This window comes from Pseudorca crassidens, chromosome 3 (assembly GCF_039906515.1).
Source record: "Pseudorca crassidens isolate mPseCra1 chromosome 3, mPseCra1.hap1, whole genome shotgun sequence".
NCBI lineage: Eukaryota > Metazoa > Chordata > Mammalia > Artiodactyla > Delphinidae > Pseudorca > Pseudorca crassidens.
Genome location: NC_090298.1, coordinates 139,977,950 through 140,005,271, shown reverse-complemented (window position 1 = coordinate 140,005,271; position 27,322 = coordinate 139,977,950). Strand labels below are relative to the sequence as shown.

Here is a 27,322-nt window from a genome sequence, read left to right as displayed (position 1 = left end):
AGTAAAAAAATGCCTTGTTAAATACCCCACAGTACACAGAGTGTCCTGTTTTTGGTGGTAGTGGGGGCACCTATAGTAGGAGTTATTTGGGCAAATATTTAGTTTCTCTGAGTTTCTGTTTCTTCATCTGAAAAACGGGGTTAATAGTATTTATATCCTTCAGTTCATTCATTAAAATTTGTTAACCACCAGGCATAGGGGTACAATGGTGACTGACTTGGTTCCTGCACTCTCAGAGTTTACATAGCAAAAGCAGACCAATAATTACACCAATAGCTAACTCATCACATTTGTGCTAAATGCTGAGAGAACACGGGTGGTGGGAAGGTATGTAAAGTGCCTAGTATGAATAAATGAATGAATTGGCAGGTCAAGCAGTGCAGTAGGTAGGAACCTACACGTTAAAGTTGTGTCCTATATAAAAAACTAAATGGTTAAGCCATCAACCAAACTTTCTGGCCATGAATACTATAGGCTGGTTAAGTGGCAGGGGACCCTGAATGGGAAAGAGAGAAGACAACAGCTCCCTGGTTCTCTCCTCCCCCACTATCCCCTTCTGGAGAACAGCACTCCCAGGGGGCCCAGAGAAGGGAAAGAGAAAGCTAGAGGAGAAAGCAGCTTCAGGGTGGGATGTCAGACCAGGCAAGGGTGGGGTCCAACCTGAGGAGTCAAATCCTTTGGAACCAGTCTCAGCCCAGGGTAGGGGTGGGGATGAAGGTGGGGCTTCTGACACTCAATAAGTGGTGACATCTTCATTAATTAAAAATCTGATTGTGATCTGAGACACAAAGGAGACCAGTATCAAAACTGGGTTACAATAAGTACAGCTTCTCAACGGATTCATTCTCTCTCATTCACCTAGTTATTCCTACTCTGTGTCAGCAAGGCCCAGGGCTAGGTGTGGAGGACCAGAGATAGATGGCATGATCTGTGCCCTGGTGGAGTTCAAAGTTCGGGGGGCGGGGGGCACAGACACATCAACAGACTATCTCATTGTAGAATGGGGAGTGCTACCAGAGGGGAGCACAGGGGGCTGTGGGACAGAGGGGGCACCTCACGCAACTGGGGAGGTTAGGGAAGGCTTTCTGGGAATGGTACCCCAAACAGCATCCCCACTCACATGCACAATTCCAGAGATTCTACTAGAAAGCTGTCAAGAGCCATGCCTTCTGGCTGCACCAGCCTCCCAGAGTCCCCTGCTGCCCGATGCAGTGTCTGCAGAGCCAAACGCATCTTCTGCCACGCCTCATCCTCATCCGGCGCTGCATCCGACCCTCCAAGACTCCTGCAGGAGCCTGCCTTCCTTGGCAGGCTCATCCAAAAAACCAACTCAAAACTCTTTTGTCAGAGCAAGCTTAGGGCGAGCCACCCAGCCCCAGGTGCCATAACCCTCCCAGAGCAACTGTGGCTCATGCCACCCCAGCTTCGCAGTGAACACCGGCAGGGTACCTCCTATTATCTCCTTTGCTCAAATGAAAGTGACCTTCTCCCAGGTGGCAAACTGGAAGCTTTGGAGAGTCCTTCTACTGCTCACTCTCAGCAAGATTCGCCAAACCCAGGGATTTGAGGGTCTGGGTGGGCCGCCTTGTAGGTCGGGGGTATACAGGGGAGAAAGAGCAGGCTTTGCTGGGTTTCCACCTCGGTGCAGGAGACCCACCAAATAGTCTTCTGGGCAGCCTGGCTGTCTGCTGCAACTGCTCCGCTGGGCAAGGAGAGGAGGGAGGCCCCGGGAGACATATGCTGGGGGCACAGCTGCTGAGGGGGCAGCGAGGGGAAGGGGTGGAGCCGCTCCCGGGGGGAGAGAGAAGAGGCTGCAGCCTTCCAGGCCCCAGCGCCCCGAGGTGGCCTATGGGTGGGTGGGAAAGCAGGTGGGCCCAGGGGAGGTAAAGGGCACAGACCTAAGCTGTAGCCTCAAGATTGGTGCGCAGTCCCAGTGTGGGTGTGCGACCAGAACGTTTCCCGGAGGCGGCGGGAGAGGGCAGGAAGCCTGGTCTCAGGAGAACCGGACGTGCCGTGCCTCGGCTTTGGACCAAAGGATCCAGACTCCACTCCCGCCTTGGGGGAGAAAGCCTCAGCCCTGGCCCAGGGGGTAAGGCTCTGGCCCCAGCCGGGGGAGGATGGTCCATCCCCAAACCCGTCCCGGCCCCGCTCCGGGGAGGTAAAAGAGCCCGAGCAGCCAGACTTGCCTCGCTCGCTCCTACCTGGGGACCGGGAGCCAGATTGGGGTCGTCCTCCTCCCTGGGGCCGTCGCGGTAGGGCTCCGCCGGCGCCTCCGGGGGCCCTGCACCCGCTCCTGCTTCCAGGCTCGGCGGCGGCGGGGGCTCCGGCGCCTGGGGCTTCTGCGGCCCCGCGGCCCGCGCCCGCTCGCGCCGGCCCGCGCCGCCACTCGGCCTGCTCCGCCTCCGAGTCATGCTGCTGCTCGCGCCGCTCCCTCGCTTCACTCGCGCCGCCGCCTCCGCCTCCGCCGCCGCAGCCGCCGCTCCCCTCGCAGGACAACAGCCAATATGGCGGCGCCCGGCTCCCCCTCTGTCGCTGCCAGCAGGTCAGAGGGCACGCGGAGTCCGCGCCGCCGCACTAGCCCCCGAGGCTGCCTGCGCCATTTTGAGTAAGGTCACCACCCGGAGTTCCGCGGAAGAGTGAACCTGGTGAGGAAACGCCCTCCCCATCCCAGGATCCAAGGGATGAGACCTGCGCGAGGGGAGGGTGTGCGCTGTAGTAATCGTGCTGCACGGCCCTTGGCGCTTAATAACTGTTAAATGGATGCGTGAATTCGTAATTTCTGTAGTGCTACGCTACTTTCACAGCCATGACCTGACTCCTTGTACCTACACTGAGTGGCAGGTACAGTAGTTCCCATTTTGCAGCGGAGAAAACCGAGGCTGCAAAAGGCGAAATGGTTGCTCAACATCAGCCAGCCAGAACTCATGGGCTCGTGGACAGCCTGAGCTGAAAGGGGCAAAGGGATTGTCTAGATTCGTATTTTCAGTGTATGGTACACGGGGAGTCTAGCGTTTGGTGCTTGGGACAGCGAGACTCACCGTCTCAGTCTGGTGGGGAGAGTGGACACTTAAATACACAATTACAAGTGTGATAAAGATGAGATGACTGGGGCATGTACTAGGTCAGTGTTTCCAAAAAAGTGGTATGTGTGCGAGAGGATTTTGAGTGGTACACAAAGGAACATTTAAAAAAAGTAATGATTATGTATTTCATTGTTAAAACTGGGATATTTTCCCTCCCTTTCTTTTTTGAATATATGACATGCGTATAGTACAAATTTTTAAAAATAGTTTTGAGTGCAACTTGTGTCATGCCAGGGCCAGTGGTGTCCTGAAACCATATGGTGGTTATATGTAGAGTTGCTGTTGATCCATCAACAAGGGCAGAATTCTGACATTGGCCCAACCCAAGGGAGCAAGGACTATTTTGAGAGGAAGGGCTAAATGGAAGGCCCTGGAGCTCTCCCTAACTGCCAAATGAAAAAATAATACTTCATCTCATTACAGGGATTAGCACCGCCATCAAAGATTTGAAAGATTCAGGGTGATTCCCACTATATCAACATTACCTCTTCAGTTTGTCCAGAACAGAGGATAGATGGTATTTTTTCCCATTCATTTATTTTCTTTGTGGTAAAATTTGAGTAACATAAAACTTATTGTCTTAACCATTTCTAAGTGTACAGTTCATTGGTATTAAGTACATTCATATTGTTGTGCAACCATCACCACCATCTATCTCCAGAACACTTTTCTTCTTGTAAAACTGAAACTCTGTACTCATTAAATAATAACTCCCCATTCTCCTGTCCCTTCAGCCCTTTGCAACCACCATTCTACTTAAGAAAACCTCCCCCTTTTCCCTACACCCCAGCCTCTGGTAGCCACTATTCTACTCTCTGTTATTATGAGTTTACCTTTTTTTTTTTAATATTCCACATATAAGTGAGATCATGCAATATTTATCTTTTTGCGACTGGCTTGTTTCACTTAAAATGTCCTCTAGTTTCATCCATGTTGTTGCAAATGGCAGGATTTCCTTCTTTTTTAAAGCTGAATAATATTCATTTATATTTTATATATATATACTTTTTGTATATTCCTCATATATATTCCTATATATATTGTAGATATTTATATATTCCTTTATATACATATACACATATACAGATATCTATCCATCTGTATCACATTTTCTTTATCCATTCATACATCAACAGAGAAGATCTATCTATCTATCCATCTATCTATCTGTCTATATCACATTTTCTTTATCCATTCATACATCAACAGAGAAGATAGGGCTTCCCTGGTGGCACAGTGGTTAAGAATCCACCTGCCAATGCAGGGGACACAGGTTTGAGCCCTGGTCCGGGAAGATCCCACATGCTGTGTAGCAACTAAGCCCATGCACCACAACTACTGAGCCTGTGTTCTAGTGCCCACAAGCCACAACTACTGTGCCCGCGTGCAACAACTACTGAAGCCCTTGCGCCTAGAGCCCGTGCTTCGCAGCAAGAGAAGACACTGCAATGAGAAGCCCGTGCACCGCAACAAAGAGTAGCCCGTGCTCGCCGCAACTAGAGAAAGCCTGCGTGCTGCAACGAAGACCCAATGCAGCCAAAAATAAATAAATAAAATAAATAAATTTATAAAAGCAATAGTAAAAAAAACCCAAAAAACAAAACCAGAGAAGATGGATGGTCTTAAATCATGACCGAGCATTATGATAAACTCATTCTGGTAGGCCAGTGCAATTGTTGGCCCACAATTATAGGTCTGATCAATGCTTTTTTTTTTTTTTTTTTACGGTACGTGGGCCTCTCACTGTTGTGGCCTCTCCCGTTGCAGAGCATAGGCTTCGGACGCGCAGGCTCAGCAGCCATGGCTCACAGGCCCAGCCGCTCCGCGGCATGTGGCATCTTCCCGGACCGGGGCACGAACCCGTGTCCCCTGCATCAGCAGGCGGACTCTCAACCACTGCTCCACCAGGGAAGCCCTGATCAATGCTTTTTTAAAAAAATATATTTATTTGTTTATTTGGCTATGCCAGGTCTTAGCTGCAGCACGTGGGATCTTTGTTGCAGCATGTGGGATCTAGTTCCCTGACAAGGGATTGAACCTGGGCACCCTGCATTGGGAGCATGGAGTCTTAACCACTGGACCACCAGGGAAGACCCTAGTCAATGCTATTTATTCTATACCAAACCTCAGAAAAAGTTTGTGTTCCTCTGGCAGGGGCAGCAGTAGACCTTTACTGTCTTGCTTCAGGGGTATGTCACTCTCTGGACATACTCAGTTTATCGGAATTTTTGACCAAATCACCATTTCAGTGGATATCAGGCTAATCTACTGTGATGCTGATGACAATATCCTGAAGGACCTTGAGAACAGGAAGTAGCAGATACCCTAGATGATTTGGTAAGCATGATGTGTGTGCCAGAGAGCAGATAATAAATCCCACGAATATATAGTGGCCTATCTACTCAGTGAACTATCTAGGGTTCTGGGGTGTGTTTTGATATTCTGCACCAAATAAAGGACAAGCTGCTGAACATCACACTCCTGACCACTAAGAAAGCAGTACTGTACTTGGTGGGCTTCTTTACTTGGTTATAAAATATACCATATTTAGGTATATTATTTTTACCTATTACTGGGTCACTTGAAAGCTATCAACTTTAAGGGGGACCATACAAGGAGAGAAGGTTTTCTTACTGGATCAGGCTGCAAAGTAGGTAGTTCTGCCTTTGGCCCTTATATTCAGGCATTGGCTTTTGGAGCAAAGTTATGACCTTGTTCAGCAGTTGTTTTCCTTCTGAGAAACATCTCCTGGCTTGCTTCCCGGGTATGTGGAAATTGGATGCCTGACCATGGCATAGCAGGTGACCACGTGACCTGAGCTACCATGTTATCTGATCTACCTAGTCATAGAATTAGGGGTAGCCAGCAGTACTCCATCATGAAGAAGAAGTGACATATATGGCCTCGGTCCAGCAGGCCATAAAAGCACAAGTAGGTTGCCTGAGCAAGTTGTTTACATTCCTCTCCTACTGATGTTCATGGTCTCCTGGAGAGTTGTTTGTGATGGGTTGACTAAGGAAGAATAATCTAAAGCCCTGTTTATAAACGGCTTTGCACATTATGTTGGCTCCAGCCGGAAATGGATTGTTGGGGTCTTCCAGTCTTCCTCCGAGAAGGCCTGAGGGACCTGGAAAAGGGAAGTGTGCCCAGAGGCCCCAAAGTAAAGATGCACTGATTCCTAGCCGTTGGATAATGGTTTAGTCTGTTGGTCAGGGACTTGGAAGGAACCAGACTGAAGGCTTAGTGACAAGAAGTTTTGAGGAAGATAAATGTGGATAGACTGCCCAGAATGGCTTCAGAGCATAGAGTTATTAGTGTGCCAGATGAACATTCACCAAAGGGTCTCACTACAGAAGAACTTCTTAAGAGCCTGGTGGGCAGCTTGACTCCTTCTGTGGCTATCAGGCAGTCTCCTTCCCTAGCCATCTCAGGACTTGCTCCGTGGGTTTATGAGAAAACTGGCCCAGTATTACGGACTGCTCCCTCCCACGGCTGGCCTACTCTTTGTGCTGAACCCAATTTGCAAGCCTCAGGGAACCAGCCTGAGCCCCCAGGTGGAGCCTTACTTTGAGGGAAACAGCCAGCTATCTCATGGCAGGGAGATTACATTGGGCTCTGTATTAGTCAGGGTTGGCTAACTGCTGTAACAACTGACCCCGACATGTCAGGGGGTTAAAACCATAATAGTTTAGTTCTTGTTCATGTCACAATTCAATGCTGGATGAAGGGGACTTTGCTTCATGCAGTCATTCAGGGGTCCACTCCCTCTCTGTCTTGTGGCTCTGCCCTCATCCAGGTTCTCTCCATTCAACGAGAGGATGGTAAAGATAGAGCGAGGGTTGCCTGGGCTGTTTTTATGAGCAATACCTAGTAATGACTATACATCACTTTCACTCACATTCTGTTGGGGAGATTTCAGCCACATGGCTCCACCTGACTGTAATCTTTCCTTCCCACTCCTTCCCCTCTCCCCAGGCAAACACTGATCTGCTTTCTGTCTCTATGAATGTTCTATATTTTCATACAGTATGCACTCTGTTTTGCCTGACTTCTTTCCCTCAGCGTAATTACTTTGCAATTTATCCATTTCGTAGTGTGTATCCATAGCTCATTCCTTCTTAGTACCGAGTGGTATTCCATTGTATGGAAGTACCACAGTTTGTTTATCCATTCAATATTGATGAATAGTCATGACAGACCTTTCTCATACATTTAATTAACTTATTATACTGCTCTGAGAACTGGAAGAAAATATTTTTAAAGCATGTATGCAAGGTACTAAAATCACATCTTTTGCCACTGCTTACATTTATATATTTTTTTAATATGCTAACCTTAAAATGTGTGAGAGCAGGGCCAGCTTCATGGATGTACAACCTGCACAGCCACTCAGGGTCCCTTATTCGGAAGGGCTCTGAGCTTGGCTTAACTTTCTGCCATCACCTTCTTGAAATTCTCTCTCTTTTTTTTTTTGGCCATGCTGTGCAGCATGGAGGATCGACCCTGTGCCCCCTGCAGTGGAAGCGCAGAGTCTTAACCACTGGACCGCCAGGGAAGTCCTTTGTAATTCTTAGTAATGTTTGAACAAGGGGCTCACATTCTCATTTTGTACCAGGCACTCCAGTTTATGTAGCTGGTCCTGAATGAGAGGGTGTGTAGTTTTTGAAACTGTTTTTTGGGGGCATGAAGCAAAAGTTTGAAGGCCACTGGCCTTGACTGTCAAGTCTGTAAGAGCTTGGGCTTTTGAAACACAGCATCCAGGATGGTTTGCAAGTTCTCCTACCTTCCACTCTGTGATCTACCTTACTCCTACTGCAAGGCAACAGTTACAGAACTAACTGCTTGAGTGGTGAGGAGGGAAGGGGAAACTATAAGGGTGATGCAAACCACATTACCAGATCAGCATAGTGTCCCATCTGCACAGGTGAGGTTGGGCACCATGGGCCTCACACAGCTAACTGAGGGTTTTACCCTTTCCCTGGGGTTGTGTTTAAGGCCCTGGAGTCTTATCTAGTACTCAACTGTGAGTGTGTGTGTATGTGTGTGTGAGAGAGAGACAGTGAGAGTGAGTGTGTGTGTGTACAGGTGTATCTAGTTCTCAAGGTCATCCATCCACACAGGCATTCATGGAGATGTCATTTGTCCCCAGTGGCTGCTGCTGAGAACTGGCTGTTCTCACTCACATGTCTACTAGAGACCCCAGCTCTCTTCCTGCCTCATGAGAATCCTGGTGAGGTTACCTAAGGTTCTTTTTGCCTAGATGTGCCCCAGAGCCATCTCCATGCCCGGTTTTGCTGTTTCCCCAGGCAACCTTCCCCTCTATTCTTGGATTCTTTGCTTTTCCTCCGGCCTCTCTCTGTGCTTTCATCGCTTCCCTCCATCCTCCTCTTCTTTACTTCTGTGACAGGGGAGAACCAAATCTGACTACATGTTGGATCTGTTTCTTTTACTTTAACCTTTGCTTTCCACTGTTTTTGTTCACTAAAAGGATACTGTCTATACGTAATGGCCTAATAATGCCTCGGGGAACCCTGCCCCTCTGCCTGAATGCTAAACTAAAGTGCCTTTGTTCAGGGAAGCATCCTCACCCTGTCCACCTGTGGATGGCTGCAAGTAAGAAGAAATTAACACATCCCCTCCCAGAGGCTGGCCATTCCAGGGGATATTTACAAAACGTATAGCGTTTTTACTTTACTTCCTCATCTCCTCCCCCAGCCCCACCCCACCCCCGCACCCCTACCTCGTTCTATAAAAGAAATGGGCATCCAAACCCCGATAAGATGGTTTTTTGGAGAATTTAGTTGGCCATCTTCTCAGTCTGCCGGCTTTCCGAATAAAGTTGTACTCCTTGCCTCAACACCTTGTCTCCCGATTTATTGGCCTGTCTTCTGTCATGCGGCGAGCAGAGTGAGCTTGGACTCGGTAACACTTCCATTTCTCCAGACCCCTGAAGTCCTCCTTTTGGAGTATCTGGAGGAAGCCCCAGTAGATAACACTGTCTTCTTCTTTTTTTTAAAATATGTATTTATTTATTTATTTGGTTGCACCGGGTCTTAGTTGTGGCAGGCGGGCTCCTTAGTTGCGGCTCTCCGGCTCCTTAGTTGTGACTTGCAGGCCCCTTAGTTGTGGCACATGGGCTCCTTAATTGCAGCAGACAGGCTCCTTAGTTGTGGCATGCATGTGGGATCTAGCTCTCTGACCAGGGATCGAACCCGGGCCCTCTGCATTGGGAGTGTGGAGTCTTAACCACTGCACCACCAGGGAAGTCCCAATGGCACTGTCTTCTTGACTAGAGTTCTCTACATACTGGAAAATGAAGCAAAGGAGAGGCAGGTGGAGGCTGAATATTACCATATTACTGACAAAGACCAGGGCAGAGCATTTGCTCAATGTGGGCAACTGAACCCCCAGCCCCCAGTCATGGCAGTGCTAGAATGGGTGGACCTCCCTTCCAGAGCCCCTGGAGGGGTGGTGGATGTGGCAGATCCTAAGAGGAAGAAGGGCAGAACTGAGCAGAGCATGTACCATGTTCTTCCCAAGTACACAAGTACACTACTCAGATGAGTTCTCTCTCCTAAGAGCAGAAGTTTCCTGTCAGTGGAACCCCTTCACCCTGGGCCAGTTCTTCCTCTCCTCCCCTCCCCTCCCCTCCCCTCCCCTCCCCTCCCCTCCCCTCCCCTCCCCTCCCCTCCCCTCTCCCTCATGAAGTTTCTTAAAACTTTTCAGGGACTTCCCTGGTGGTGCAGTGGTTAAGAATCCTCCTGCCAATGCAGGGGACACGGGTTCGATCCCTGGTCCAGGAAGATTCCACATGCTGCGGAGCAACTAAGCCCATGCGCCACAACTACTGAGCCTGAGCTCTAGAGCCCGCGAGCCACAACTACTGAGCCCGTGTGCCACAACTACTGAAGCCCGTGTGCTTAGAGCCCATGCTCCGCAACAAGAGAAGCCACCGCCATGAGAAACCCACGCACCACAACGAAGAGTATTTCCCGCTCACCGCAACTAGAGAAAAGCCTGCGCACAGAAACGAAGACCCAATGCAGTCAAATATAAATTAATTAATTAATTAAAAAAAAAACTTTTCAGCTGTGGCTGACACTTCTCTCCTTTGCCCTGAGTCCTTGTTGAAACTGAATCCAGAAATACTTAAAAAAAATCTTTTTAGGGCTTCCCTGGTGGCGCAGTGGTTGAGAGTCCGCCTGCCGATGCAGGGGACACGGGTTCGTGCCCCGGTCCGGGAGGATCCCACATGCTGTGGAGCGGCTGGGCCCGTGAGCCATGGCTGCTGAGCCTGCGCATCCGGAGCCTGTGCTCCGCAATGGGAGAGGCCACAACAGTGAGAGACCCGCGTACCGCAAAAAAAAAGAGAAAAATCTTTTTAAAATAAAAATTTAAAACATAGACAAATGTAGACAGAATTCTATAATGAGTCCCCTTACAGTCATCACCCAGCTTCCACAATAATCAACTCATGGCCAATCTTGATTTATCTATAAATTTTACCTTCTCCCCCCCATCCCAACTCCTGTGTTGTTTGAAACAAGTCCAACGTATCACACTGAAAAGACTCTTATTTTCTGCCCTGTCACATTCCACCCATGAGGAGCAATGAGCACAGAATGGACTAGCTGTTGGAAACGGGGTTGGAGTGAATTACTAGGGGAAAAAAAGTGGTAACATTATAAAGATATTATCCTGCCATAGTAGTTAGGCTGTTTCCATTTTCCTTGCCACAGTTGAGGTTCAAGGACTTATCATTTGTCTCTGGCAACAACCTTGTTCTTAGTTTCCTTGCTTTTCTCCCTCTGGATTACTAGTGTTTCTTCATGTGACCACCTGCATCAGAATCCCTCGGAAAACTTGTTAAAATGCAGACCCTGGGCCCCTCTCCAGCCCTGCTGAATCAGATTTTTTTATTTTATTTTATTTTATTTATTTATTTTTGGCTGTGTCGGATCTTCATTGCTGCGCACAGGCTTTCTCTAGTTGCAGCGAGCGGGGGCTACTCTTCCTTGTGGTGTGCCGGCTTCTCATTGCGGTGGCTTCTCTTGTTGCAGAGCACGGGCTCTAGGCGGGTGGGCTTCAGTAGTTGTGTCACGCGGGCTCTGTAGTTGTGACTCACGGGCTCTAGAGCACAGGTCAGTAGTTGTGGCGCACGAGCTTAGTTGCTCCGCAGCATGTGGCATCTTCCTGGAGCAGGGATCGAACCCGTGTCCCCTGCATTGGCAGGCGGATTCTCAACCACTGTGCCATGAGGGAAGTCCCTGAATCAGACTTTTGAGTGTGGTTCCAGATGTTTTTTACAGGGAGCCCAGAATGATTCTGATGCACACTGATGTTGAGAACTGCTGTCCCAATCTAGCCTCCATGCTGTCCCCAGATAGTCTTCAAACACCAAATCTGACCATGTCACCCCCCACTTTGGACAACCAGGAGGCCCCCCAGACACACAGGATAAGTTCCAGGTTAAGGCCTGGTACTTAGGGCCCTTCAAGAGCTGGCCTTTGCGTGCAGCAGCCTCGCTCCCCACCACTCTCTCCCTTGAACCCTGGGTTTCAGCCCTATCATACAACCTTGATGCGCTCAACACTGCATTCTCTCCCTTACCCCTCCGGGGTTTAATAAACGTGTTCTGATTATTCAAGGGCTGGGCCAGGCCAGTGTCTCTTCTTCTTGGAAGCCATCTGTGACTCATTCCTATGTACATTGTGGTAGAAAAGCTGGGGGTTCAGATAGACTCAGGTGTCCATCTAAGCTCTACCACTTTATGGCTATGTGACCTTAGGAATGTCCTCGATTGCTTTGGGTCTCAGTCTCACCATCTAGAGAATGGGGATGAAAGCAGTATCTCATGGGACTGTGAGACATAAATGGAGACCTTGGCACAGTAGGGAGGCAAAACTTAACCTCTGTCCTCTTAGAATCTCTGGCTGGTTCCAAGAATTAAATTGACATGGGACAGATTAAAAGAAGAAAATCATATAGATCTTTACATGGGAGCCCCCACAGGAAAAACAAAGATCCAGAGAAGTGGCCAGGCCTAAGTGTTTATATAGTAGGCTGGACAAAGAGAGACAGTTGTGGAAAAGTAACTAAAATACATGGAGAGGGACTTCCCTGGCGGTCAAGTGGTTAAGACTCCACACTTCCACTGCAGGGGGCAAGGGTTTGATCCCTGGTTGGGAAACTAAGATCCTGCATGCCGTGTGGCGTGGCCAAAAAAGAAAAAATGGGGAGACTAAAGATGAATTATTTTAATAAGGTCTGTTTGTGCAGATTTCTCTTGGTCTCGACTTCCCATCTCTGGTGATAAGAATCTTTCCTTCTGGTACAGAGAAAGCATCTTTCACAAATTTTGTCTCCTGTTTTCAGGAAGAAAAGCGGAGGTCAGAGTACCCTTCACATACCTGCTATTTCTTCAAGAGCCTTTAGCTCAATAATTCTTATGCCAAAGTGGCATATTTGGGATGGCATATTCTGCCACTTTTCAGCACAGTGCCTGGCACATACAGTAGGGTGTTCATAAACAAGAGCTCCCAAACAAGGCCCTGGCCAAGAGAGAGTTAAAGGCCAGAGCATCTCAGATCACTCTGATATCTAATGGAGCCCATGCTGTCAGAATTCACCTAATACAATGATTTATCATGACAATAACTATGAGGGCATCATAACAATGAGATCATCACTGCTCATTGGCCAATATTAGCTCCATCACAGGGCACTCTGACTCCAGTTTTGTCCCCTTTGGCCCCCTGCCACCTTAGAGTGACTTTTCTAGTAAGTGTTATAATGTTGTAACCCAGGGTTTTAGTAATTTCCCATTCCAAAATAGCATTCCAGATCTGTCCTTAGACTTACACCCTTTTCCAGTTTTCCCCAAAATAGTCAAACAGAAGTAATAGGAAAAATTCTTCTATATCACTGGAAATTAGGAAGGGTCTCACGTATACCCTGAGAATATATAGTCATGGCAGAGTATGGATGGGGAGTCTGCTGGTGACACCCCACTCCCCCACTTCCCAGTCCCACTGATATCTCTTGGTTTTAAGTGGGGCCAGGAGATGAGAGCTCTAGTAGTCTGCAAAGGACGTGAACTCCAATGGGCTTGGAGCCCACACCCAGGGACCCAAGTCTGTGGGCAGTGGGGATCTTGCACTGCTCACATCCAGAATGCCATTATGGGGATGGGGGCGTTCTGGACGAAGGTGAGGAGGTGGCTTCTTGAAGAGTAGTAAACTGGGGAGGTGGACTGTTTTAGCAACAAATTATACCAAAACTTAGTAGCTTAAAACAAAAATAGACATATATTCCTTAGTTTCTGGGGGTCAGGAATTTGGGAGCAGCTTAGGTGGGTGGTTCTGGCTCAGGGTCTCTCACAAAGTCAAGATGTTACTCAAGGCTGCATCATCTGAAGGCTTGGTGGGACTGGAGGATCTCTTCCCAAGGTGGCTCACTCACATGGCTATTGGCAGGAGGCCTCAGTTCCTCACCACAAGGGCCTCTCCACAGGGGGACTGGAGTGTCCTTGTGCACTGGTGGCTGGCTTCCCTCAAGTGAGAGAATCAAGAGAGCAAGGTGGAAGCATAATGCCTTTATGACTCAGCCTTAGAAGCCACATGTTGTCATTTCTGCAGCATCCTATTGGTTACATAGGTCAACACCATTCAGTGTGAGAGGAGACCACATAGGACCATGGATACCTGTAAAGAAAAATCATTAGGGACTGTCTGGGATGCTGACTACCACAGGGATGCTGTCTCAGACATACTTGTGTTGCCAAGACGTTGGGGAGGAGGAGAGGTCCCCCCACTCTCAGCATAAAATATTACACAAAATTTAGATACATTGTTCAGCTAGAAAAGAAGGAAGGGGCATTTTCAGAGCTAGGAGAAAGAGGAACACTGCAGTGAGTGAGCCTTGAAGGCCTGTGGCCAATGATGAGTGAATAAACCTTAGGGGTTGGGGTTCTCTGGCTCTAGGCAAGTCAGTGCACAGCAACCTTGACCTACAGGACATCATGTTGGTCTACTGCATGGATGATATCATGCTGACAGGAACAGCTTGGATTCCCCCTCATCAAAAAAAAAAAAAGTTACATGTCTTTTAATATTCCTATTAATTGGCTTGGGGCCCTACTCACATTCCCAAGGATGTCCTCCTTCCTGTGGTAGGTCTGCAACTCAGTTGCCCTGGCTAGTTTGGCGTGCAGATGTTTATTGGATAGGACCCCAGAAAGCTTGGGGCATCTCCAGAAGCACCCCATTTTCTCTGGCTACTGTTGCTGCCAAGCCCCACTCTGTAGCCAGAGGTCCAGCAGGGGTGGGGTACCCTGTTCTGGTGCAGCTGGAGTGTCCTTAGGAAGCTGGGGTTCTGCTCCCATCGGTCTGCCAGTTACCACTTCTGCCACCATCAGTGGCTCCAGGAGAGAGAAAGTGATGGAAGGTTCAGGTTCTGGCTCACCCTGGCCATCTTCTCGAAGAAAGAAGCAGTTCTGCTGCTTTAGAGCCTCCAGAGACTCTCTGATGTTGGGCTGGACCACACTGGTAGCCTTAAATTTGGGAGGAGACTTCCTTTCCTCTATTCCAAAGCCTACCCTCATTTCCTATCCCAGAAGAGGGACATCACTTGGGGAGATGGGAGGAAACTAACCTGGCTATTTTCTCCTCTGCAGGTAAACCTTCGCAGTTAGTTACATGGGTGATGACCTCCCTCCAAAAGTCCTTTCTTGGAGGTCACCTTGTGGTAGAGATGTCTTGTACTTCTAGCCTGGTCCTCCAGGGCTGAAGATTTCCGCATACGAAATACCCCTTCACAGAGCTTGTGCATGGGATCAGTAGTTGTGCCTCGCGGGCTGTAGGGCGCAGTCTCAGTAGTTGTAGCGCACGGGCTTAGTTGCTCCACGGCATGTGGGATCTTCCCAGCCCAGAGCTCCAACCCGTGTCCCCTGCATTGGCAGGCGGATTCTTAACCACTGCGCCACCAGGAAAGTCCCAATAACCTAATGATTTTAAAGACAGAGAAATAGAATTTGAGTTACTGCATTTCTGTCATTCTACATGTGACCACATTTATTTCTGTTTAACATGTAAAACAGTGAGAGAGGAAAAAATGCAAACTGTGAGGTGTAATAATCTTGTTAGATTTTCGTTCATATATGAAGTATTTTATTAAGTTTGACCCATATCATTACAATTGATAGTTGTTTTAAATTGTTAATTTTTTTACTAAAAAATGAATCAAGAAGATAAAATATTTCATCAGTGGTATGATTTAGTAGTTGCCTCAAACCTTTTGTAGATGTTTTTATTTATTTTATATTTAAAATTGTGGCAAAATATAAATAACACAATTTACCATTTAGACCACTTTAAAGTGTACAGTTCAGTGGCATAAAGTACGTTCATAGTGTTGTGCAACCATCACCATTATCCATCTCCAGAACTCTGTTCATCTTGCAAAACTGAAACTCTGTACTCACTAAACAATAACCTCCCCCTTCCCTCTCCCCCTAGCCATTGGGAACCACCATTCTACTTTCTGTCTCTATGAATTTGACTGCTATAAGTGGAATCGTACAACAGAGATTTTGGGTTTATTCAAATTCATGTATCAGTTAATTTACTAACTAGTCATAGTAATAACTAGACATTTATTTACATATGATATTACTAAATCAGACTACAAGAAAGAGGAAAACCGCCCCTGACATCTAGGGCTGGCCTGGCACTCACAAGTAGGCCTTGGTGTTCTGTTGAACATGACCAATTTCATAGGACCTCAACATCAGATGAGGTCACTATGTGACTGTGATGGATCAAGAAACAGGATTCCACTCAATAATCAGGTCTGACCACAGACAAAAACTTGACCATTGTCCCAACCTCCCAGAATGACCAGGCATCCTCTGGTCCTGGCACGTACGAGGGCTGCTTCTTTACCAATCACACCTTTAGCCTTCATTCATTCCTCCTGCCTTACAGATTGGATTTATTATACATCCTCTGGTCGTAAAATTACCCCCACTTCTTGACAGCATCCAATCCAGAGGAAAACCCACTGCCTTGAGCCCTCCTCCAAAATGCCTACAGGAGCCCTAATCCCATAACAAATTCTTTCCAACACCCTCTTGCTGAGTTGCCTCAGGGTTCCCCTGTGATGTGCATCCAACTTTGCTGAAATGAAAAACAAACCCCACTTGTTCAGTTGCGGGTGAGCTCTTGCTGGACTTTGGCTGGAGGATGTTGACAGAATTGGAGGTTCACCAAGATTCAGCAGAAGCCCTCCCAACCTTGGACCAGGACCCTTGAATCAGTAATACTGTGTGCATCTGATACTCCTCCCAGTCTCTACCTATTTGAGGTGTCCATGGTCAGGAGACAAGCTCATGCTGAACTGAGATCTGATGTTTTGTTGAAATCCCTCAGCACTGAGTTTCTTTTTTTTTTTTCCCAGGAATAAGGCCTCTTGAGGTTGTTTTGGTTACTTGTTTCTAGCCTTCTAACACTTGTTCTATGGTCTATCTGCCTGCCCAGTGTCTTGAGCGTTTTTTTATAAGATGAAAACTGTGTTTTTTTAATTGAGATGTAATTGACATATAACATCGTATTTGTTTTTTTTTAATATTTATTTATTTGGTTGCACCAGGTCTTAGTTGCGGCAGGCGGGCTCCTTAGTTGTGGCTTGCTGGCTCCTTAGTTTTAGCATGTGGGCTCCTTAGTTGTGGCATGTGAGCTCTTAGTTGCGGCATGCATGTGGGATCTAGTTCCCTGACCAGAGATTGAACCCGGGCTCCCTGCACTGGGAGCGTGGAGTCTTATCCACTGTGCCACCAGGGAAGTCCCAACATTGTATTAGTTTTAGGTGTACAACATAATGATTTGAAATATGTATATATTGAGAAATGATCATCACACACCAGGATAAATTTAATAAACATCCACGAATCTGTTCTCTGTATTTACGAGTTTGTTTGTTTGTTTAGAATCCACATGTAAATGAGATAATATGGTATTTGTCTTCTCTGACTTATTTCACTTAGCATAATGTCCCCTAGGTCCACCCATGTTGTCACTATTGGCAGGATCTCCTTCTTTTTTATGGCTGAAAAATGCTCCTCTGTGTGTGTGTGTGTGTGTGTGTGTGTTTGTTACCATGTCCTGGATTTACTGTAAATAATGCTGCAATAAACATGGGGGGTGCAGATATCTTTTTAAGATAGTGATCTTGTTTGCTTCGGATGAATACCTAGAAGTGGGATTGCTGGATCATATGGTAATTCTATTTTTAATTTTCTGAGGAACCTCCATGATGTTTTCTGTAGTGGGTACACCAACTTACATTCCCACCAACAATGCACAAGGGTTTCCTTTTCTCCACATCCTCTCCAGCATTTGCTGCTTCTTGAGAATGAAAATTCTATGGGAGAGATGGGCATAACCCTGATAAGTTCATTCTCTAGTTGGACATTCTTTGTCTTGGGTCATCATTTCAAAACCTTGTAAAGATTTCCTCCTTGATCTTGTCCTTGTATCCCTGAGAACTATTTTGTTTAGCTTAGTTTGCCTAGAATTAGGAGGTTGTATCTGGCTCTGATGGGTGCTGATTGATTGGCCTTTGGCCAAGCTTCAGAGAAATAAAGTTACACATGAACCATCCTTATGGACCATTCGGTTCCATGGGCTCTTTTAAAAAAGGGCTTCTTCCTGGTCGAACACTTACCTGCTGCATGCTTTCTAACCACAACACCACCAACTTGTACTTAGTTTTCTGACTGCTCCAATTTCACCAGTGACAATTTGGAATTGCAGTAGCCACTTTGGGGGGCTTTTAAAAAATTTTTAATTTTATTTATTTATTTATTGCGGTACGCGGGCCTCTCACTGTTGTGGCCTCTCCCGTTGCGGAGCACAGGCTCCGGACGCGCAGGCTCAGCTGCCATGGCTCACGGGCCCAGCCGCTCCGCGGCATGTGGGATCTTCCCGGACCGGGGCACGAACCTGTGCCGCCTGCATTGGCAGGCGGACTCTCAACCACTGTGCCACCAGGGAAGCCCACTTTGGGGGGCTTTTGACATTGAAAAGATTGTTCATTTAAGAGACACCTTCAAGCAAAAAACAAACTCTCATGAAGAGATTGTCTTGTTTGTTGAAAAGAGAGATCATTTTATTTAATGTAGGATGAACTCCATGCCTCCATTTCCATACCTCGGGGATTAGTAAATGTGGGCTTTCTAATTGTAAGGCTTGAGAAATTTGTCAAAGGCCCAAGTTACTCTCTAAACCAGCTGTAATGTGGTTTCTTCTGTTTTTCTGTTTCTAAAGTTCTTCCCTTCCCTTGCAGAGGAAACATAAGTAGTCTTTTAAAATAACAATTTCAGATTGGTCTAAAGCCAGCTGCTTCTCACTTTTTCTGTTCCTCTCTCTTATGCTCTCAGTAAACTTAAAGATTACCATTAAAATGGAAAACAAAACAAGACATTCGGTTGTTATGTGCACACTCTAGAACTATCTAGTCCAAATAAATAGTAAAAGTTGTCTAAAACAAAATTATTCAACTGTGTTTTTTATGTGTGTAGACACTCGAAAGTCTATGTGCATAATAGCCTTTGTTAAAAGACAAGAAGAAGCTTTAATTCCAAGATAAAAGAGCTTTGGGCATGGTTGAGAGTCTTGGAAAAGTAGTTTACCATATAAAAATAATGTCAACACAATATTCTGGTTTGTACATGACCAGGGTTAAATTTCTCATGATTTAAACTTTCTAAATTTCCTGATTCATTTTATGAGGTACGTAAGTTACCACTGTTTCCATAACCTGTTTAAAATGAAAGATATGTATATAGTTTTATGTCACTAAATGAAATTATAATGTTGGATGTCTTTTTTTATTGTGGTAAAATATACATAACATAAAATTTTACCACTGTAACCATTTTTAAGTGTACAGTTTCGTGGTACTTAGTACATTCACATTGTTGTGCAATCATCACCACCATCCATCTCCAGAACTTTTCTTCATCCCAAACTGAAACTCTGTACCCATTAAACACTAACCCATCATTCTCCCCTTCCCCCAGCCCCTGGGAATCATTGTCCTACCTTCTGTCTCTATGAATTTGGCTATTCTAGGTACCTCATGTAAGTGGAATTATACAATATTTGTCCTTTTGTGTCTGGCTTATTTCACTGAGCATAATGTCCTCAAGGTTCATCCATGTTGCAGTGAATGTCAGAATTTTCTTGTTTTTGAGGCTGAATAATATTCCATTGTATGTATATGCTACAGTTTGTATATTCATTCATCCACTGATGGACATTTGGGTTTTTTCCACCTTTTGGCTATTGTGAGTAATGCTGCTATGAACATTGGTGTACAAATATCTGCTCAAGTCCCTGCTTTCATTTCTTTTGTGTATATACCCAGAAGCAGAATTGTTGGGTCATAACGGTAATTCTACATTTAATTTTTTGAAGAACTGCCATACCATTTTCCACAGCAGTTGCATACATTCCCACCAGCAAAGCACAATAGTTCCAATTTCTCCGCTTATTGGCCATTTGTATATCTTCTTTGGAGAAATGTATATTCAAGTTCTTTGTATATTTAAAAATCAGGTTGTTTGTTTTTTTGTCATTGATTTGTAGGAGTTCCTTATATATTCTGGATGTTAATCCATTATCAGATATATATAATTTTAAAATATTTTCTCCCATTCCATGACTTGCCTCTTTACTCTGTTGATTTTGTCTATTGATGAAAAAAAAATTTTTAATTTTCAAGTAGTTCTATTTATATAGTTTTTCCTTTGTTGACTGTGCTTTTGGTGTCACATCAAGAAATCATTGCCAAATCCAAAGTTGTGAAGCTTTTCCCCACTGTTTTGTTCTAAGAGTTTTATGGTTTTAGCTCTTATATTTAGGTCTTTGATCCACTAAAAAATAATTAGCTTCGTTAATTTACGTTATTAAAATTTTACTTTATTTAGTTTTTAGTCATGATAAAAAAACATAAAATTTACCATCTTAATGATTTTTTTAAATATATCATTTTATTTTATTTTTTATTTTTTTGGCCATGCCGTGCAGCTGTGAGATCTTAGTTCCCCCACCAGGAATTGAACCCACGCCTTCAGCAGTGAAAGCGTGGAGTCCTAACCATGGGACTGCCAGGGAATTCCCCATCTTAATGATTTTTTTTTAAAAAAGATTTATTTATTTAATTTATTAGTTTTGGCTGCGTCAGGACTTAGTTGCAGCTCATGGGCATTTCGTTTTGGTGCGCGGGCTTCTCTTTAGTTGTGGCGTGTGGGTTTTCTCTCCCCTAGTTGTGGCACGCAGGCTCCAGGGCATGTGGACTCTGTAGTTTGTGGCCCGCAGGCTTTCTATTTGAGGCGCACAAGCTCAGTAGTCGTGGCACGTGGGCTTCGCTGCCCAGCGGCATGTGGGATCTTAGTTCCCTGACCAGGGATCGAAGCTGCGTCCCCTGCATTGTAAGGCAGATTCTTTACCACTGGACCACCAGGGAAGTCCCTCTTGATGATTTTTAAGTGTACTGTTTAGTAGTGTGAAGTACAGTGTATTCACATTGCTGTGCAACTGATCTCTAGAATTTTTCATCTTGCAAAACTGAAGCGCTATACCCATTAAACAGTAACTCCCCATTTTCTCCTCCCCACCAGCCCCTGGCAACTACCATTCTACTTTCTGCGCCTATGAATTTGACTACTCTAGATATCTCACACAAGTGGCATCACACAGTATTTGTCTTTTTGCGACTGGCTTATTTCACTTAGCACAATGTCTTTAAGCTTCACCCATGTTGTAGCATGTGATATGATTTCCTTCCTTTTTTAAGGCTGAATAATATTCCATGGTATGTATACATTGTATTTTATTTATCCATCCATTCAATGAACACTTGTGTTGCTTCCATCCCTTGGCTATAGTGAATAATGCTGCTATTTTGAACATGGGTATGCAAATATCTCTTTGAGATTCTGCTTTCAATTATTTTTAATATACAGCAGTAGGATTGCCAAATCAATATGGTAATTCTATTTTTAGTTTTTGAGGAGGTGCCATACCATTTTCCATAGTGCTGTGCTGTTTTACATTCCCACCAACAATGCACAAGAGTTCTAATTTCTCCACATCCTTGTCAACCCTTGTTTTCTGTTTTGTTTTGATTGTAGCCATTCCAGTGGGTGTGAGATGATGTCTCATTATGGGTTTTTTTCCTTTTAAACAGACTTTATTTTTTAGAGGAGTTTTAGGTTCACACCAAAATTGAGCAGAAAATGCACTGAGTTCCTGTAAACCCTCTGTCCCCACACAGAGCAGCCTCATCCACTTTCAACATTCTGCACCAAAGTGGTACATTTGTGACAATCGATGAATCTTACATAATTATCACCCAAAGTCTATAGTTTCATTAGTGTTCATTCTTGGTATTGTACATTGTATGGGTTTTGATAAATGTAGAATGACATGTACCTATCATTATATTATCATACAGAATAATTTCACTGCCCTGAATATCCTCTATGCTCAGCCTATTCATCCCTCCTACCCTCCCCTCCTAACCCCTGTAGCCACTAATCTTTTTACTGTTTCCATAGTTTTGCCTTTTTTAGAATGTCATATAGTTGGAATTGGAGAGCAGATTAGGCCACCCCAAGAAATCATCCTTATTGTCAGGGATAGGGAATTCAAGGCTGAGAAGGCTCTATAAACAAATTTTGTTTCTTTTCATTAATTTGCTACCCCAAGTCCAAACCCCCTTGTTTTGTCAAATCTTCACAAGTAATTGTTTCTTTGTCTAAAAGGTTAAGAAGCAGCCTGCTTTGGTAACTTCTCTGAGTCTCACATTCCTTCAAGCACTCATATGTACAAATTAAATTTTTCTCCTGTTAATGTCTTACGTCTAATTATTAAACCAGCCACGAAACCTAGAAGGGAAGAAAGGAAAAGTTTTCCTCCCCTAAAGAATAATACAGTATGCAGCCTTTTAAGATTGGCTTCTTTCACTTAGTAATACACTTTTAGAAAAAAAATTTTATTTATTTATTTTGGTTGCTCTGGATCTTAGTTGCGGCACGCAGGATCTTCGTTGCGACATGCACATGGGATCTAGTTCCCCAACCAGGGATTGAACCCAGGCCCTCTGCATTGGGAGCGCGGAGTCTTACCCACTGGACCACCAGGGAAGTCTCTTAGTAATATACTTTTAAGGATCCTCCATGTCTTTTCACGGCTTGATAGTTCTTTTTTTTAGTGCTGAATAATATTCCATAGTTTAGATATACCGCAGTTTTTTTTATTCATTCACCTACTGAAGGACATCTTGATTGCTTCCAAGTTTTGGTAATTATGAATAAGTCTGCTATAAACATTCATGTGCATGTTTTTGTGTGGACATAAATTTTCAACTCATTTGTGTAAATATTAAAGAGCATGATTGCTGAATTATATGCTAAGAGTATGTTTAGTTTCGTAAGAAGCTGCCAGTCTTCCAAAGTGACTGCATCATTTTGAATTTTCACCACCAATGAATGAGAACTCCTGTTGCTCTACATCCTCACCAGCATTTGGTGTTGTCAGTGTTCTGGATTTTGGCCAATCTAATAGGTGTGTAGTGGTATCTCATTGTTGCTTTAATTTGCATTTCCCTATGACATGATGTGGAACATCTTTTCATATGTGTGTTTACCATCTGTATATCTTCTTTGGCAAATTGTCTATTCAGGTCTTTGGCCCATTTTTAAGTTGGATTGTTAGTTTTCTGTTGTTGACTTTTAAGAATTCTTTGTATATTTTGGATAACAATCCTTTATCAATATGTCTTTTGCAAATATTCTCTCCCTGTCTGTGGCCTGTCTTTCCATTCTGACAGTGTCTTTTGCAGAGCAGAGGTTTTTAATATTAATTAAAATGAAATTATTATCTATTATTTATTTCATGGATCATGACTTTAGTGTTGTTTCTTATAAGTCATTGCCATATCCAAGGTCATCTAGTTTGTCTCCTGTGTTACCCTCTAGGAGTTTTATAGCTTTGTTGTTTTACATTTAGGTCTGCGATCCATTTTGAGTAAATTTTTTTTTTTTTTTTTTTTTTTTGCAGTACGCGGGCCTCTCACTGTTGTGGCCTCTCCCATGGTGGAGCACAGGCTCCGGACGCTCAGGCTCAGTGGCCATGGCTCATGGGCCCAGCCGTTCCACGGCATGTGGGATCTTCCCAGACCAGGGCACGAACCCGTGCCCCCTGCATCGGCAGGCGGACTCTCAACCACTGCACCACCAGGGAAGCCCCCCCCATTTTGAGTAAATTTTTGTGGAGGGTGTAAAGTCTGTGTCTAGATTCATTTTTTTAAAATTTAATTTTACTTTTGGTTGCGTTGGGTCTTCGTTGCTGTGTGCAGACTTTCTCTAGTTGCAGCAAGCGGGGGTTACTCTTTGTTGCAGTGCATGGGCTTCTCATTGTGGTGGCTTCTCTTGTTGTGGAGCATGGGTCCTAGGTGCATGGGCTTCAGTTGTTGTGGCGCATGGGCTCAGTAGTTGTGGCTCACGGGGTCTAGAGCACAGACTCAGTAGTTGTGGCGCACGGGCTTAGTTGCTCCACAGCATGTGGGATCTTCCTGGACCAGGTATCGAACCTGTGTACCCTGCACTGGCAGGTGGATTCTTAACCACTGCACCACCAAGGAAGTCCCTAGATTCATTTATTTTGCATATGATGTCCAGCTGTTCCAGCACCATTTGTTGAAAAGACTCTTTTCTCCATTGTATTGTCTTTGCTCCTTTGTCAAAGATCAGTTGACTACATTTATGTGGGTCTATTTCTGGGCTTTCTACTCTCTTCTGTTACTCTATTTGTCTATTCTTCCACCAATACCACACTGTCTTGATGACTGTAGCTTTGTAGTAAATCTTGAAGTTGGGTAGTGTCAATCCTCTAACTTTATTCTCTTCCTTCAATATTGTGTTGGCTATTTTTCTTCCAGTTACTTCATTTTTACTAGTTCACATTTTCAGCAGACAAATCAAGGTGCAAACAGGGTCTTTTACCCTTCCATAGAAACTTTAGAATCAGTTTATTAAAGTCCATAAATTAATTTGTTGGGATTTTTATTGGGATTGTGTTGAATCACAATCCAGTTTGGAAGAACTGACATTGTGACAGTATTGTGTCTTCCTACCCATGAATATGGAATATCTTTCCATTTATTTAGTTCTTCTTTGATTTCTTTCATCAGAGTTTTGTAGATTTTTCTCATATAAATCTCGTACATATTTTGTTAGATTCATACATATTTCATTTTTGGGAGTGCTAATGTAAATGATACTAGATTTTTTCTTTTCTTTTTATCGAACTATAGTTGATTTACAATGTTGTGTTAATTTCTGCTGTATGGCAAAGTGATTCAGTTATACATATAAATACATTCTTTTTTATATTCTTTTTCATTATGGTTTATCACAGGATATTGAATATAGTGCCCTGTGCTATAAAGTAAGACGTTGTTGTTTATCCATTCTATAAATACTAGTTTGTAGCTGCTAACCTGGAACTTCCACTCCCTCCCTCCCCCACACCCCTCTCCCCTTGGCAACCACGAGTCTATTCTCTATGTCTGTGAATCTGTTTCTGTTTCATAGATAAGTTTATTTGTGCCATATTTTAGATTCCACGATGATATTATATTTTTAATTTCAAATTCCACTTTTTCATTGTAAGAAAACAGTTGACTTTTGAATATCCATCTTGTGTCCTGCAAACTTGTATCTTGCAACCAGGATCACTTATTAGTTCCAGGAGTTTTTTTTTGTTGTTGTTGTTGATTCTTTCAGATTTTCTACATAGATGATCAAAGTTTGTTTGATCATGGGGGAGCCAACCTTGGAGAGCTGAGCGTGAGGCAGGGTGCTGGGCTGGTGGGCTGGCCCCGGGCTCCCTGGCTCAGGCTCCTGACCCCACTTCCACACGGAGGCATTTCTCAGGACAACTGGCACAAGCGCTGCAAGACTGGGGGCAAGAGAAAGCCCTACCACAAGAAGTGGAAGTATGAGCTGGGACACCCTGTTGCCAACACCAGGAGTGGCCCCCGCCGCATACACACAGTCTGTGTGTGAGGAGGTGACAAGAAGTACTGGGCCTTGAGGCTGGACGTTGGGAACTTCTGCTGGGGCTCAGAGTGTTGTACACGCAAGACAAGGATCATTGATGTTGTCTATAATGCATCCAACAATGAACTGGTCCACACTAAGACCCTGGTGAAGAACTGCATCGTGCTCATTGACAGCACACGTACCAACAGTGGTACGAGTCTCACTATACACTGCCCCTGGGCCGCAAGAAGGGGGCCAGGCTGACTCCTGAAGAGGAAGTGATTTTAAACAAAAAACGTTCAAAAAAGAAATTCAGAAGAAATATGATGAAAGGAAAAAGAATGCCCAAATCAGCAGTCTTCTAGAGGAGCAGTTCCAGCAGGGCAAGTTTCTTGCATGCATTGCTTCAAGACCAGGACAGTGTGGCAGAGCAGATGGTTATGTTTTAGAGGGAAAGGAGCTGGAGTTCTATCTGAGGAAAATCAAGGCCCGGAAAGGCAAATAAATCCTCTTCCCTCCTATCTTAGCTCATGTAATAAAGGTGTTTATTGTTCTAAAAAAAACCCCAAAACTGTTTGATCACAGAAAGTTTTATTTCTTCCTTCTCAATCTGAATATTTTTATTTCCTTTTCTTGTCTTATCATATTAGCTAGGCTTTCAGTATGATGTTGAAAAACAGCGGTGAGAGGGGACATCCTTGCCTCATTTCTGATCTTAACAGGAAATCTTCGAGTTTCTCACCACTAGGTATGATGTTAGCTGTAGGTTTTTTTGTAGATCGTCTTTATCAAGATGAGAAATTTCCTCTCTATTCTAGTTTGCTGAGAGTTTTTTTAAAAAATAAATTTATTTATTTATTTTTGGCTGCGTTGGGTCTTTGTTGCTGTGCGTGGGCTTTCTCTAGTTGCGATGAGTGGGGGCTACTCTTCATTGCAATGCACGGGCTTCTCATTGCGGTGGCTTCTCTTGTTGCAGAGCATGGGCTCTAGGCACGTGGGCTCTGTGGTTGTGGTGCACAGGCTTAGTTGCTCTACAGCATGTGGGATCTTCCCGGACCAGGGCTCGTACCCATGTCCCCTGCATTGGCAAGCAGATTCTTAACCACTGGGTCACCAGGGAAGCCCATCAAACATTTATTTATTTATTTATTTATTATTTTTTTTCGGTACGCGGGCCTCTCACTGTTGTGGCCTCTCCCATTGCGGAGCACAGGCTCCGGACGCGCAGGCTCAGCGGCCACGGCTCATGGGCCCAGCCGCTCCGCGGCATGTGGGATCTTCCTGCACTGGGGCACGAACCCGCGTCCCCTGCATCGGCAGGCAGACTCTCAACCACCGCGCCACCAGGGAAGCCCCCAAACATTTATTAATAGTTCTAAACCTTTTGTTTCTCTGTAAAAGGAAGCCAGTGTTCAGTAATTAATGTTTCAGTATCTTATTTTATTTGGAAACGACCTAGTTATTTAATAAACTTCCATCATTTAACTTAATTTAGCACAACTCTAAATTTTCATGTTGTTGAATATCTGGAGAGAATTTTTTTTTTTTAGCTTCAACCCCATGCGGCATGAAGGATCTTAGTTCCCAGACCAGGGATCGAGCCTGTGACCACTGCAGTGGAAGTGTGAAGTCTTAACCACTGAACCACCAGGGAAGTCCCTGGAGAGATTATTTTTAGATGGACATTCCTAAAACATAATTATTCCTAAAAAGTTCACCCAAAACTCTTATCTCATTTGCATTTTCTTTCCTTAAAAGTTTCCTCACATTGAGTTTCTCCAGCAGTCAGCCACAAAGGGCTTATGGACTGATGAGATCCTGATCTCCTTAGCTCTCACCCATGGCGAAGTCGAGCCTGAGGCAGCCAGAACCCCTGGGCCACTGGTCTTCAGTAGCAAGCATCCTCATCCATTTACCCCAGGGTGCTGAAAACTATTTCATTTTCTACACATGCAGTGAGTGAAAATGGCTGAAAAGTGGTGAGAAGAGCTAGTTTCTCCATTTCTCTGGCCCTGAACCAGATGGCGGAGTAGAAGGACGTGCTGTCACTCCCTCTTGTGAGAACACCAGAATCACAACTAGCTGCTGGACAATCATCGACAGGAAGACACTGGAACTCACCAAAAAAGAT

The 27,322-nt window shown here is 44.8% G+C and overlaps 1 protein-coding gene and 1 pseudogene across 8 annotated transcripts in view; one reads left to right on the top strand and one right to left on the bottom strand.

Annotated features, from left to right (window-relative positions):
- The window catches only part of FAM193B (family with sequence similarity 193 member B), a 31,488-nt gene extending 28,999 nt beyond the window's left edge, over nt 1-2,489 (bottom strand). For 2 of the 8 annotated variants that reach the window (XM_067732673.1, XM_067732678.1), the window contains exon 1: nt 1,121-2,188. Coding sequence is in view for 4 of the 8 variants with exons in the window: in XM_067732672.1 (XP_067588773.1) it covers nt 2,202-2,411 (210 nt within the window). In the remaining 4 variants the exon portion in view is untranslated. The other 6 variants (XM_067732674.1, XM_067732677.1, XM_067732672.1 and 3 more) reach the window with 6 other exon arrangements.
- Nucleotides 2,410-25,754, top strand: LOC137221039 (small ribosomal subunit protein eS8-like; annotated as a pseudogene).
- The last annotated feature ends 1,568 nt before the right edge of the window (nt 25,755-27,322 follow it).